Source organism: Erinaceus europaeus, chromosome 20 (genome assembly GCF_950295315.1).
Source record: "Erinaceus europaeus chromosome 20, mEriEur2.1, whole genome shotgun sequence".
In the NCBI taxonomy this organism is placed as follows: Eukaryota; Metazoa; Chordata; class Mammalia; order Eulipotyphla; family Erinaceidae; genus Erinaceus; species Erinaceus europaeus.
Window position 1 is genome coordinate 12,788,266 of NC_080181.1, and position 15,246 is coordinate 12,803,511.

The 15,246-nt window shown below is 41.2% G+C and overlaps 1 protein-coding gene across 2 annotated transcripts in view; it reads right to left on the reverse strand.

The window, feature by feature from the left end:
• Positions 1-15,246, reverse strand: part of TBCEL (tubulin folding cofactor E like) — a 70,952-nt gene that overhangs the window by 16,435 nt on the left and 39,271 nt on the right. The window contains exon 7 of one of the 2 annotated variants that reach the window (XM_016188368.2): positions 13,399-13,515. The exons of the other annotated variant lie outside the window; for it this stretch is intronic. Coding sequence (XP_016043854.1) covers positions 13,399-13,515 — 117 coding nt within the window. The remainder of the gene's footprint in view (positions 1-13,398; positions 13,516-15,246) is intronic. 2 annotated transcript variants of the gene reach the window in all.

Sequence of the window (15,246 nt, forward strand, 5' to 3'; positions counted from 1 at the left end):
ACATAATGAAAAGTGCAAATGAGAGTTAAATATTATAAGCTAATTAAAAACACAGAAATCTACCATCAAACACCAACAACATTATGAATAATTATAAAAAATTTAATTAAAATGAAGCAACTTAATAGCAATATATAAAATCATAAATACAATTTTATTAAAGCATTACTAAAAACTACAGGCCAATATTAAATATGAAATTAAATGGAATGCTTCAAATAATACAAAATTAAAGTCTGAAGTGTTGAAAAGAACATTTTATAACCAAGTCCACTATTCTAGAAATGCAAAGATAGTTCAATATATGAAAAAGTATCATTAAAATTCAAATTAACCGAGCAAATATATGCTCAGATCAATTCAGAAAGAATATTGAGGGAAATAATAATGTTCATTTACAGTTAAAGAAATTCTCAGAAAAACAGAGATGGTAGTCATCATAACCTAATGATGATACCTGTCAAAAACCCACAGCACAAGTCATACTTCCTATAAATGTACTTGGATCTAAACTTTAAAAATAGTTCCTACTAAAGTGCAAGACAAGATAAGGGTGCTATCTTTCGTGACTCATTTTGAAATACTATATTAGAAACAGGAAGAGAAGCACACAAAACATGATCGTCTGCGGGGGGAAAGGGGGAGCAAAGTCGCTCAGCTGGGTCCTGTGCCTCCACTCCCAGCCCCCGCGGCACAGTGAGGAGCCTCAGTGCTTTGTATTTCCCTTCTGCTGCCCCAAGTGAGGAAGATTCAGGGGTGCCCCCCAAATTTATGTATAGATTTGAAGATGTTATTGTGTACTTAGAAACACACAAATAGGCACCCTAACCTACACATCAGCAAGACTGACAGGTACAGGATAAGCGCGTATTCAATGAAATCCTATACAGTAGCAATAAATAAAGTAATGACAAACTATGATTTAACAAACAAAATAGCAACAAAAATGTATAAGATGCTTAGAAATAAACTTTCCAAATATGTGTAACGGTCAGCAATATTGCTAAAGAGAACAAGGTGCTTCGACAGCACATGGTCACAGATAAAAAGACAGCATCAAGACTCACAAATTAGCCAGTGAATTCAATGTAATCAGAATCTAAATAATAGATTGATTTTTTAAAGAAAATTCTACAATTCATGGGGAGGGTTGATAACAAGCTAATAATCTAAAAAAAAAAAAAAAATCACAATTAGGTGGGGAACCTACCCTTCCTGAAAATTCTAGTCTTTTTTTTAAATATTTACTTATTCCCCTTTGTTGCCCTTGTTGTTTTATTATTGTAGCTATTGATGTCATCGTTGTTGGATAGGACAGAGAGAACTGGAGAGAGGAGGGGAAGACAGAGAGGGGGAGAGAAAGACAGACACCTACAGACCTGCTTCACCACCTGTGAAGTGACTCCCCTGCAGGTGGGGAGCTGGGGGCTCGAACCGGGATCCTTGCGCTGGTCCTTGTGCTTTGCACCACGTGCGCTTAACCCGCTGTGCTATCACTTGACTCCCTGGCATATTTTTCTACGCCAAATGTGTCATGATTTTTCTGACAACCCAATACTATAATATAGTTTAAGTCTGTGACGCTAAAGGGATGAAAAAACATACTAGCCAAGAAAAAGATGGACACTGACCTAGCACCACACACACACACACACACACACACACACACACACACACACACGAGTAGATACCTAAGAGGATGGCCTCACAGGTCAGTTGTAGGTACCAGTGCTCCACATGGGACAAGCGAGCGGACCCTCTGACCTCTGTTTGGCAGGATCCTCGGAAATGGACTCCAGGTGAGTCAAAGACAAAAATGTAGAAAACGCTTTCAGAAATAAATCTAGGGAATAATCTCATGAGATTGTTGGAAAGAAAAGATTTCTTAAAATAAGATGGACTAAGGATAAATCATGGAGAAGAGGACCGATCTACCTAATATTAAATTTTTAAAATTCCCTTTCAATAAAATACAGAGTGAACACACCAGATTAAAAATCTACAAACTGAGAGAAGAAACTGCAGTGCCTATTGTTGAAGAAATATAAAAATCCTACTTTACATTTTAATGGATATGTCCAATATATAAAATAGACACCAAAGATATAAATCAAATTCTTGCCAGTGGCTACTTCTTGGAACAGGACAAAGACTAGAGTCCAAAAGGCACTCCACTTTTATTTGCCACATAATTTTAATTTCTGTCTGTTAGAAGGAATGAAGTAGAGGGAAACACCAGCTGTCATATGACAGTTCTGAATAGTCAGGTGTGAGCATGACTGGTTTTTTAAAATTATATTTGGTATTTCTCAGTATCTCTCTTTATCTCTAAAAGGCAAATAAAACCAGCAAAGATTAAACTGGCCTCTGCCACGGCCAAATCAAAAGTTCAGACAACACAGCTAATTCACTCCATGACCATGACTTGAGAGGACGGATCTTAGTCTTTGCTTCCTTTGGGGGACATTCAGATTCTTACATGCCACTCTCACTGAGATCAGAAAGGTAGCCTAACTTCTGCTGGGCTGGGAAAGTGGCAAGAAGTCAAAATAAGGTCCAAGGTAATTGGAATGACAAAAGGTGTAAGCGACAGGGAGAGCTAACATTTCAGAGGCTCTCCACTGTGTACCAGGGAGAAAGCCCCTTTTGTTTCTCCTCAGACTCACAGCTGAATACGAGGAGTGCTGTGTTACGGCCCTGACAGGGGATGATGGAGCCTGGCAATATGGAGACCCCAGGAGACTTGTGTCCAGTGGAGGAATGTCCCTTCACAACAGCAGGTCCTCTGTGTGGAAGGAATCTGAGGTAATGGACACAGCACACTAGGATTTCTCCAGCTTCCAAGACAAAATATGCCTTCACTGAGGTGGTGTCCAAATACAGGCTGCTGCCCTGCTCTCACAATAATGTGAACACACAATCAGCTCTATTTAGAAGAGCCACTAGTCTTAAGCAGGACAAAACATACTCCCCACATTTTACAAAGCATACCACTAATGACTACAAAATAAGCATTTGGATAATGACTGGTAAAATCCTCTGCATCATAAGTAAAGACTTCCTAGGGCAAAGGTTAGGGACTCCTTGGGACAAGCAGAAAAGTGAGGTGTCTTTTCAAAGTTAACCCAATTACCAAATAATGTGATGATAGCATTAACTATCCATTGTCTTTTTGAACCCTAAGACAGCAGGAACCTCACATCTCCACTATAGAGCCCCTACTTCCCCCAGTCCTGGAACCCTTGGATAGGGCCCACTTTCCCGTATGCCTCTCCCAATCCATATCAAATAATATTGCCTCCGCCGATTACAACCTAACCAACGCAACGATTGCCACCTCAACATGCTTCACTTCAGACTGTGTCCAGAGACTTCACGTGTGGAATAACAACCCTTCAGCTTCATCACTCGGGTGAGACCTTTCCTTTCATAGTATACTCTAATTTCATCTCAGGTGGTTCACTTTCTAACAAAGTCCCAAAATCTAGATATACACCAGTTTCTGTGAGAGAGAGAGAGAGCATATCTTCACACGTATCTATAAACTACTGCAAAATATATACCTGAAAGCAGAAATACACTAGCGTTTGCAGTGAGTACCTCCCTAACACTTCCTCTCCACTATTCCAAGCTTTGGGTCCATGATTGCTCAACAATTTGTTTGGCTTCGTATGTTAACTCTCTTTTCAGTCACCAGGTCCCAGATGCCATCAGGATGCCGGCCAGGCTTCCCTGGATTGAAGACCCCACCAATGTGTCCTGGAGCTCAGCTTCCCCAGAGACCCACCCTACTAGGGAAAGAGAGAGGCAGACTGGGAGTATGGACCGAACAGTCAACGCCCATGTTCAGCGGGGAAGCAATTACATGTAGAAGCCAGACCTTCCACCTTCTGCATCCCACAATGACCCTGGGTCCATGCTCCCAGAGGGCTAGAGAATGGGAAAGCTATCAGGGGAGGGGGGTGGGTTATGGAGATTGGGTGGTGGGAATTGTGTGGAGTTGTACCCCTCCTACCCTATGGTTTTGTTAATCCTTTCTTAAGTAAAAAAAGAAAAAAAGAAAAAAGAAAAAAAAGAAAGTGAGGTGTCAAAGGGCAGCAGTGGCAAGGAAAGATCTTCAAACTCTTTGTGGCTTGGCCACCCGGTCTCCGACAACAGTATTTCCTCTTTCCCCACCATCTTCAAAAACAAACAAAAAACCACAAAGCTGTATGACATGTTAATTTCTGAAAAATTTACTTGATCTGACCTAAATAAAGACTGTGTATTAGTTAAGTACTAAATAATACATTTTAAATTCAATCTCTCAGAGGAAAGTAAGAGGAAGAGCAAACACAGATAAGCACTGAGAAATACAATGTGGACACCATCAAGGGTACAGTAATAAACACACATCATTTCTCATGTGCTAGCGTCACAAACAAGGCGGTCTCTCCCTCGCCAAATGATATTACAACAACCCTAGAGAACGAGGGCTGTAAATATCAGGAGACAGAATTTGACAATGCTTTTTCTACGGACAACTCCCATTCCATAGTGACAATGAATGCCAACACCACCTCTGTAAGAAGAGAGAGAGACCTCCAGCACACAGGCCCTCCTTTGGTAGTCTCAGGCAGTAACTAGATCTCTGGGCTTTTTTCAGCTTCCTTCTCAATATAACCTTGAATCTTCTGTCTTTCCTACCAGGAACCTTTCAAGAATGTCCCACAATCTGCAATGAAAGAACTCAGTGCTGGGTTGGTAGCAGGCTGGGCCCAATCCCTGGCACCACACGGAAGCTGCAAAGACAAAGTGAATAAAGCTCCCAGGATGCTCACCAGTGCTTTACTCTTACTTCATGGGAAGGAACCTAAGTTGGGGGTGAGAATTTTTTTTCAGATACCTATCATGGGAAGCTGAGAAACTGTACCCATGTGTCAACAGTTGACCCACAAATAAAGTAAGAAAAGAAATATATATATAAAACAAAGTCAGGTAAGGGACATGGCTCAGCAGCAGAGCGCTCATTAAGGATCTGTGGCTCTCTCTGGGGCGTGGCTCGCTTTCCTGCAGGCTTCTCTTGAGCCATACACCATTTGACGCTGCCTCTACTGAGCTCAAACAAATCAATACAACCAGTACCACCTTGACATACTGTACTTCGGACTGTGTCCAGGTGTTGAATGTCAACCCTTCAACTCCAGTACTCTGCCACCTAGTTGAGATGCTACTGTGACACCAACCTGACTTCACTGGACATGTGTCCCCACCAATGTGTCCTGGAACCCCACCTCCCCAGAGCCCCGCCCCACTAGGCAAAGATAGAAACAGGCTGGGAGTATGGATCAAGCTGCCAAAGCCCATGTTTAGCGGAGAAGCAATTACAGAAGGCAGACCTTCCACCTTCTGCATTCCATAATGATCCTGGGTCCATATGCCCAGAGGGATAAAACACACACACACACACACACACACACACACACACACACACACACACACACACACACACACGAAAGGTCCATACTCCCAGAGGGATAAAAAAACAGGAAAGCTTCCAATGGAGGGGATGGAATACAGAACTCTGGTGGTGGGAACTGTGTGGAATTGTACCCCTCTTATACTATGGTCTTGTCAATCCTTACTAAATCAATTAACTAAGGGGTGGGAAGATCTATGGTTCTCTCTCCTGCACTATATTAAAAAAGGGGAGGGGGAGGAGAAGGGAGGGGAGGGGACAGCAAGGCAGGGCAGAACTCAGTCTCAGGGCATGCACGCCAAGGTCTTTAACGGCCTGCCTCAGCTCCCACTCGCCTCATCCCACCCCTCCAGCATTACCTGCCACCACTTCCCACTTACGACTTCCCACCAAGCTGTACCGATACTGAGGGGCATGTCTGCAGGTCAGCACATATGAAGAGTTATTTCACCCTTATCTCCCTTTACTTTCCATGAACTCAAGTCTGTCTCCCCTCACCTCTTCCAGGGCACGACACCCACATCCACTTGATTGAACAACTGCTGCATTGTCAGGCACTGCTCCAGGAACAGAGGACAGAAGGTCTGAAGCTGGATGGATGGAGTTCCTGCCCTTACAGCACATGCAGGCAGTGCAGGGGGAGACCCACAACATACAAGACACGTGAGGCTGCTGAGCAATAAACGTCTCTCAAAGTAGGTTAAGAGAGTATGCCAGACAGGATGGGTAGGGAAGGATCTCTGATAAGGAGCAAGGCAGAGAGCCGAGCAGTTGATGTACTGCTGAGCAAACAGTGAAAGAGGTACCAAGGCCTGAGACAGGAAGGGACTTGATGAGCTGCAGGAACAGCAAGGGAGGTTCTCATTTTTCTTTTCTTCAGACTTTTAAAACATATTATTATATTTGATTTATACAAGGAAGTTTTGTGTTTTGTTTTTTTTTTTTAAATAAATGAGTTCTGATAAAGTACCTGCTGGGTGTGGAGATTAAGTAAGGGTGGATCCAAGGGAAGCAATCAGGAGGCTGCTGTAACAGCACAGGCAGGAAGACTGAACAGATCAATGGTAAGAAGGGGGGCGGGGAGTATGTGTTAGCCACTAGGTTACTGCTGGGGCTCAGCGCCCGCACCATAAACTCATTGTTCCTGGTGGCCATTGCTTCCTTTCTCTTTCTCCCCTGCCTTTTTTCTTTCCTTTGATGGGAGAGAAAGAGAAACGGAGAAGGAAGTGGGAGAGATAGAGACACCTACACCTGCAGACCTGCTTTACTGCTTGTTAAGCCTCTCCCCCACCCCTGCAGGTGAGGAGTAGGGGCTTGAACCCAGGTTCTTGTGCATGGTAACTCAGACCACGCACTCAACTGCTTGTGTTATCTGGACTAGATGTGGGAGAAAGAAATCGAGGTGGTACCAGGGCTTTTGTCCTGAGCAGCTGGAAAAGTGGAAGCATGAAAGGAAAGTGGCAGAGAAGACGTAGGGACGAGGGTCAGAGGGGCTGGGAGGGCAGGGAAAGCTTTCAAAAGTTGGGCTTGGGACACAGGAGGCATGAACACTCAGGTGGAGCTGTCAAGTAAGCATGTCAAACAGGCAGCAGGCAATCCTAATCAGGAATGCAGAGGCTGATGAGAGCAGGGGAGCGTTTGAAGCAGTGTGGGTAAGGAAGGTGCGCGGTCACAGGCTGGATCAAAGGACCCAGGGGCTGAGCAGAGAAGAGGAGCCCCCGTCCCTGTGGTGACTTCAATTTTCCAAGCTGGGAACATAAGGAGGATCCAGCAAGAGGAAATAAATCTCTAGCTTAGCTCAGAGGGCAAACATCTTGAGAGCAGACACTACCTGTTTTGTCTTCTTATCTCCAGATTCTGGCCCTATGCCTCTTGGTTCATATTAGGCATTCAGTAAATAAATTAAACTGCTCTTTGAAAGCCAGTTAGAATACAGAGTTATTTCCTAGAAGTCCTCTTGGTAAAATATGAGAGCACAACTTCTGAAATCTGACCAGCTCAGTGAGGACATCTTTCCAACCACCTGCAGCACATTAAATTTATTTTGAAACAGCACACCAATGTCATGCAAGCCATGCAGAGACCAGGTACAGATGAAGGCTCTAAAAGAAGGGGCTATTGACTGGGAAAGCAGACATTATGATGTTTAAAGGCCAAGGATTTTCTCTAATCACTTCACAAAATAAATAAATATGAAATCATGTTTGTCCAGTCTCTCTGTTCAGCTCACTATCACACTGAGTCGCCTCAGTAGAGAGGCACCATCTCCAGCTCTACCCAGAAAAAGGCAGTTAAAAAGGGTAAGTGAGCACCTGTAAGAAATTATAAAACTATTCATAAGCATGTTTCCCTTTGGCCCTCTAAACATTTCATCTTGTTCATCATAAAAAAAAAAAACTGAAATGATCCAGATAAATGGTACAGGCATTTTCTCCCTGAGACAGGAAAACAAAATACATTAAGTTCTGGATCATCTTTGAAGTCATCTGTTACCAAATGACTAGTCACAGGGAAGCAAATGCGTGTGAATAATTGAAAGGACTTACAAAATAACTTTGCTACCATAAAGGACTAGTTGTAATGGTTTTTTACTCATGTCCTCAAAAGATATTCTGGCTAACTTTTCTTACTTATGTCTAAAGTAGAATGAAGGTATTTCATGTTTAATGACACAAGACAGGAAATGAAAACACAAGGGAAAGTTCAAGAAACCTAGCAGATAGTAAATACCATAGAAAAACAAGTTAAGGGAGTCAGGTGGTAGCACAGTGAGTTAAATACAGGTGGCGCAAAGCACAAGGACAAGCGTAAGGATCCCAGTTCAAGCCCCTGGCTCCCCATCTGCAAGGGAGTTGTCTCACAAGTGGTGAAGCAGGTCTGCAGGTGTCTATCTTTCTCTCCCCCTCTGTCTTCCCCTCCTCTGTCCATTTCTCTCTGTCCTATCTAACAACGCCAATATCAATAACAACAACAATAATAACTACAACAACAACAACAAAAAAACAAGGGTGACAAAAGCAAAATAAATAAATAAATATTTAAAAATTAAAGAACATTAATCTCCCAATAGAGAAATAAAAAAATAGGGGGTAGGGTCATAATGCAGCAGGTTAAGCCAACGTGCAAAGCGCATGGACCAGCTTAAGGATCCCGGTTCGAGCCCCCGGCTCCACACCTACAAGGGGGTTGCTTCACAAGTGGTGAAGCAGGTCTACAGGTGTCTATCTTTACTCCTATCTCCCCTCCTCTCTCCATTTTTCTCTGTCCTATCCAGCAACGATGACATCAATAACAACAATAACTACAGTAATAAAACAAGGGAATAAATATTTTAAAAATTATAAAAAAAAGAAAAAGAAAAACAACACACACACACACACACACACACACACACACACACTCTCTCTCTCTCTCTCTCTCTCTCACACTCCATGGTCAGGGCTAGGGACTGTAACACACTAGACTTTTATGCATAAGGTTCAGAGGTCACAGGTTCAATCCTGGCACCACCATAAGCCAGAGCTGAGCAGAGTTCTGGTCTCTCTCTTGCTCTTTCCTTAAACTTAAAAAACCATATGGTAAAATGAAAGGGGCGTTTCCTCTAATGCAAATACTTTCACTCTACCTGGAAACAAGCTCAAATGTGATTTTGATAGAACGCTAAGTTATCCAGAGTAATGAATTTTTACCTTTTACTAACAATGCACGGCTATTAATTATTTGTTCCAAGTTTAGGTTGAGATTATCTGCATAATCAGGAAGACAATTACAGTACTAATACCTTGTTTATATATCACTATTCTTAACTCATGACTGCTTTTTAATATAAATCCCCTCACATTTTATTCACCATTCTATCCTGCAGTCAGCATGAACGCTATAACAGCTCCTTCTAAAGTGCCTAACACAGTCCCTGGCATACTCTTAAGACCTCAAAATATATCTGCTGTGTAAATGGATAATTCTACCAGGGGGATTCTGAGGAAAACTACCAGGGAACAGGTCTTACAATGAATATATGCTGACTTTAACTGTTCAGCATGTGAATGCCCTTCTAAAGAGAAACCCAAGATAGATGACACAAAGAAACTGTTTCCCATTACGAAAGCAAAAGATGAGTAGATACTCTCTTTTTCATTCCCTGAAAGCCAGAACATGAGAAGGTGACATAAGCCTTAGGATTTAAATTTTTAGGATGTAATGCAAAGATTACTCACAGCAGACAGAGAAGAAGAGTCTGTGAGCAATGAAATCCATCAGTGACTTCAATGTCAGCATCAGATGCTGCCCAGTGACCAGTGTCAAAACAACTGTTTGTGGAGTGAGATGCAGAAAACTTAGCTATGCTTTGCTTGTTGTCCATTCTGTCCAAGCTTAATTTTAATCTTGTCAATTCAGTGAGCAACACAATACTTACTATTATTTCACTAAATTTCTATTCGCTTAAGACAGCAGAGTTTATTTCTATAGAGCACACTAAGAAATTGCTACTAGAGAGTCGAACGTAGACAACGTCCTTCAGATAATTAAGGACAATTCGGGCTTGATTCCTACTGGGGCCTGTGAAACCCTCATTACTGCTCCTGGAAAGGGTTCTGCAAGGCCTTGACATGCAACAGTGAAGTAACTAGTTACCACTCTGGTCACAGGTGACTGAGAATACCGCCAAGGCCAAGAAAGAAACAGTATGAGGGGAATGAAGAATTCAAGACTGCCCTATCTGCAGGGGGGAAGCTTCACAAGCAGTGAAGCAGGGCTGCAGATGTCTCTGTCTCCTCCCTCTCTTCCCCTCCTCTCTCAATTTCTGGCTGTCTCTATCCAATAAATAAAGATTAAAAGAAAATTAAAAAAAAAAAGAATTCAAGACTTTAAGTTAGAGAACCTGCAATTCTAAGGTTTAAAAAGAAATATCTCTGTGGTCCAGGAGGTGGCACAGTGGGTAAAGAGCTGGACTCTTGAGCATGAGGTCCTGAGTTCAATCCCTGGCAGCACACGTATTAGAGTGATATCTGGTTCTTTCTCTCTCCTCCTGTCTTTCTCATTAATAAACAAAATCTTTTTAAAAAAAGGTAAAAAGAAATATCTTGATTAAAGATATTGATTAAAATACCCTGATTAAAGATGAATGTTGTCAATGTTTCCATTTTATAAATAAGTAAATAAATTTTTAAAAAAGAAGAATGTCCATTCCTATATTGGAGACCAAAGACTAGCACAGAGACAGGTCAGATGATCAGGCTGTCAGAAACAGGAAGTAGTTCATTTCATACATATACACATGTACACTATATTTTGCAGATATCATTTTATTAAACTATAAGTAAACTGTAAAGTATGATCACAAACTTATGCTTGAAGGCAAAATATTTAATTCTTCCATTAACATGTCAGGTTACTGTTAAAATATACCTAGGGGACTGGGCAGTTATGTACTTAGTTATGTACCTAGTTAAGTGCATGCTCAAAGAACTGGGTTCAACCCCGCCCCAACCCATTCCCCACCTGCACGGAAGTTTAACAAGCAGAGAAGTATTGTAGGTGTCTCTCTGTCTCGTTCCCTCTCTATATTCCTTCCTCTCTCAATTTCTTTCTGCTCTATCAAATAAAGAAAAAAGAAAGGGGCCCAGGCAGTGGTGCACCTGGCTAAGAGCATATAGTGCTATGCATAAGGACCCAGTTTTAAGTCCCTGCTCCCCACATGTAGTAGGAATGCTTCACAAGTGGTGAAGCTGGTCTGCAGCTGTCTTTCTCTCTCCTTCTCTGTCTCCTCCTCTCCACTCAATATCTCTCTGTTCTATCAAATAAAATTAAAAAAGAGGGGGGAATGGCCACCAGGAGTAGTAGATCCATAGTGCTGGTATGGAGCCCCAGTGACTAGAGGCAAAATAAATAAATAAGAAAAAAAAAAAAGAAGAAATGGCTGCCAGGAGTAGTGGATTTGTAATGCAGGCACTGAGCCCCAGTAATAAGATATATGATGTTATAATACAGTATATATTAGATCACTATAATACAACCAGGTACCTCAAGCTGTGTTGAAAGGTAAAGTGATATGTTCTCTACTCCTCTCTCCCTCTTTTTTTCGCCCAAGTATTCCAATAACTATTGTACTTGTCTTTCTGATGGAGTCTGCTATTTCAGAGAAGTGCTTCATTTTTCCTAAATCTTTCCTTTCCAATAGCTTTGAGTTCACAGTGTGGTGGTTGTGTCTTACAGTGTTGGTATTCTCTTCTTGACCTGATTTAGTCTACTTCTAGGCTTCTTACCTGAGGCTGAACTGTATTCAAAGTATCCTTCACACCCCAAGCTCTACAGAGAACATATTCAAAGAAATTATAGCGGAAAATTTTCCATGCCTGAGCAATGTTCAAAACACAGAAGTGCAGGAAGCTAAACGCACAAATTCCTGAGTGAAAAATGGTAGACACTGAGACACACCATAATAAAACCATCCAAAACCAAGGACAAGGAAAAAACATTGCAGGCTGAAGTCACATACAGAGGAAGAACCATCAGGCTTTCATCAGATTTCTCATCACCGACACTAGAGGCAAAAAGGGAGAGGAACAGCATATTCAAAGTATTAAAATGTAACTGCCAGCCACAAATACTACATTCTGCTAAATAATCTTTCAAGTATGAGGGAGAAGTAAAGATCTTTTTGGACATTCAGAAACTGAAGGAATTTGTCACTACCAATCCTGCCTTGCAAGAAAGAATTACTGAGAGGAGGCCCACATGAAAAGAAACAAAGGCGTTCCAGCTTTTAACGAGATGAATTATACTACAACAGAATCAGGAACACAACAACAACAGGGAAAAACATACACAGGAAAGAGGAGAGCAAAACAGACAGAGGGATACAGTCCAGTGTTGGCAAACTTAAAAAAAAAACTGGTATAGAGTGGTGATGTAGGGCTGCAGGTGTCTGTCTCTGTCTCTATCTCCCTCTCCCTTTTTAATTTCTTCCTGTCTCTATCCAATAATGAATAATAAAAAAAACCCTCAACCTCATTTACAACTGAACCTGTACTATAGCTGCTACACTCTTTTACAGAGTATCAAAGATAGTTCCTGATCAAACAATGTATTGACTCTCTATTACTAATTTCACCCTCAGCACTTCTCTTCACATTTTACCACCCTAATCGCTCAGTGTTTCTTAGAGAGTCCATTTTCTAGTTCTTGTTTTATATGTAATGAGTCTAGTTCACAGTTGATGGATCTTCTAAACTGCAGAACATAATGAACCTTAAAAGCAAATGCAATGTGAAAAAAGATCAATTTTGGAGGTTGGTGGGAGTGTGTCTCTAGAGAGGATGACCAGAGAGAAAGTGGTGGTACATGACATGGATGAGGACTACTGGAAGCGCTTACCCAACTTAAAAAAAATCATTACAAATGATTTAACAGTGGTTCACAAATGATAAGCTCTTGGCGGTCTAGCTTCACGCCCATACATGGTGTGCATGAGCCATAGAACCTCAAAGATCCTGTGCCTCACTCCCCTATGGTAACTGCTATGCTTCTCCCAAAGTCTAAGAGACTTCTAGCTGCTGTTGTTGTTTTGCAAGTTTGCTGCTTAACTTGGCTACTGCCACATGTGAGCAAGACCATCACCAATATCACTCCCAGTTCTATCCATTTTTGTCCTAAATGAGACAACAAAGTAGTATCCCACTGGATATAGATATAGATATATCCATATATCCCATGGCTTCTTTATCCAGATATGTTTCTACCCAACCATTCTTAATACAAGTACAAGGATAGAAAAGTACACTGTGAAAAAATGAGGCAAAAGTGGGTATTTTTCATTTTATAAACCTAAGTTCTCTGGGAGGATCCCATAATGAATGATCAGATTCTGATCTTATTAGCGTTTCTTAAATTGTCTCGATACCCACTATAGTCTTGCTAAATTGCAGAGGGGAGTTTACCTGAATGGCACGTCTTCCTGTGGAACATCCACATAATAACGAATGAAAAACCTCTCTGAATCTTCCCGCTCGCCATCCGTGACTACACTGCCATTAAGTTTGGAAACTGACGGCAATCTATAAGCAAAAATCAAAATAAAGACAATTTAAGATACTAAAAATCTTTAGGTTTAGAAATAAAATTCTTAGTCTAAGGTCTCATCTTACTTTCAAGAGAGGAGACATTTGATGTAGCTTTGCTTGTATACAACTGTTGACATATCTTACATGGTATAAAAGATAAGGACCACGAATACCTGACCTTTCATTTCAGAGACGACACTGGTCTTTAAAACCATGCCTCACTTTTCAAAGTCAGACTTGAGTCTATGGTCATACCACCCCGAACATGCCCAATCTCACCTAGTCTCAAAGTAAGATTTGAGGGAGCACAGTGCTACTTAAATATAATGCAAGCCACTTGTGTAATTTACAAAGTTCTCTAGTGGTCATATTTTGGAAAAATGAAAATGAGACAAGTAAAATAAATGTTTACAAAACATATTTTATCTAACTCAGTATACTGAGAATGATTTCAAATGAGTGATTTTAAAGTATAGTCAATATACTTTAGTTAATACTTTAACAAGGATTTTTCCATGTGATGTGTTAAAAAAACTTAAATATACTTTATCTGTAGAGCTAATTTCAATGTAAATCAACGACAATTTCAATGTAAATGCCACAAATCAACGACTCAAAATGGTGCACATAACTACTATCATCATATTGGAACAGGATAGGTCATCACATCAACTATTCTGTGAATTTAACTGTATAGTTCAGGAATTAATTTACTACGTGCATAAAAATAGTCTAAAGCATGAAGTATGGGGAGGCCTGCTACAAAACTTACTCTTCTTAGAAGAAAAGTACAGTGAAATTCATTTCTTCAGAGATGTATGTGTATGTTAACTGGAAAGCTGCAAAGGTCTATTAGTTGTTAGTTGGTCACAAAGATTGATCACTGTTTTTTTTAAAAAAAAAAAAAACACCATCCCACTCCCCCCCACCCTGGGCTATTTACTGATGAGACTCTGTGCCTGCACTAGGAACCCACCACTCACAGCTGTTTGGTTTTTTTTTTTTTTTTTCCTATTTTATTTGACAGGACAAAGAGAAATTGAGAGAGCAGGGGAGATAAAGAGTGAGGGGAGTCGGGCGGTAGCGCAGCGGGTTAAGTGCATGTGGTGCAAAGCACAAGGACTGGAGTAAGGATCCCGGTTCGAGCCCCTGGCTCCCCACCTGCAGGGGAGTCACTTCACAGGCAGTGAAGCAGGTCTGCAGGTGTCTGTCTTTCTCTCCCCCCTCTGTCTTCCCCTCCTCTCTCCATTTCTCTTTGTCCTATCCAACAACGATGACATCAATAACAACAGCAACAATAAAAATAACAAGAGCAACAAAAGGGAAAAATAAATAAATATAATAAAATAAAAATTTTTAAAAAGGTAAAAAAAAAAATTACCACATTAAAAAAAAGGAGTGAGAGAGAGAGAGAGACACCTGCAGACCTGCTTCCCCACTTGTGAAGCTTCTCCCATGCAGGTGAGGCACAGGGGCTCGAGTGACGTATGCTTAACTGGGCGCACTAGCACCCAGCCCCTAAAAACCCTCTACTCTTTAAAGAACCTTAAAGCCTACTGTTCCCTTTTCAAAATCACTATGTATAGTATACAAAGAACATATCAAAGCTGCACGGCCTTTTACGTCTTTACAAAAATGTTCCGCTGCTAAAAATGCATATAAAAATAAACACTCCTGGGCCACTTTAGTAGTCTGTGGAGGTAAAGTCTAGACAGGAGAGTAGGA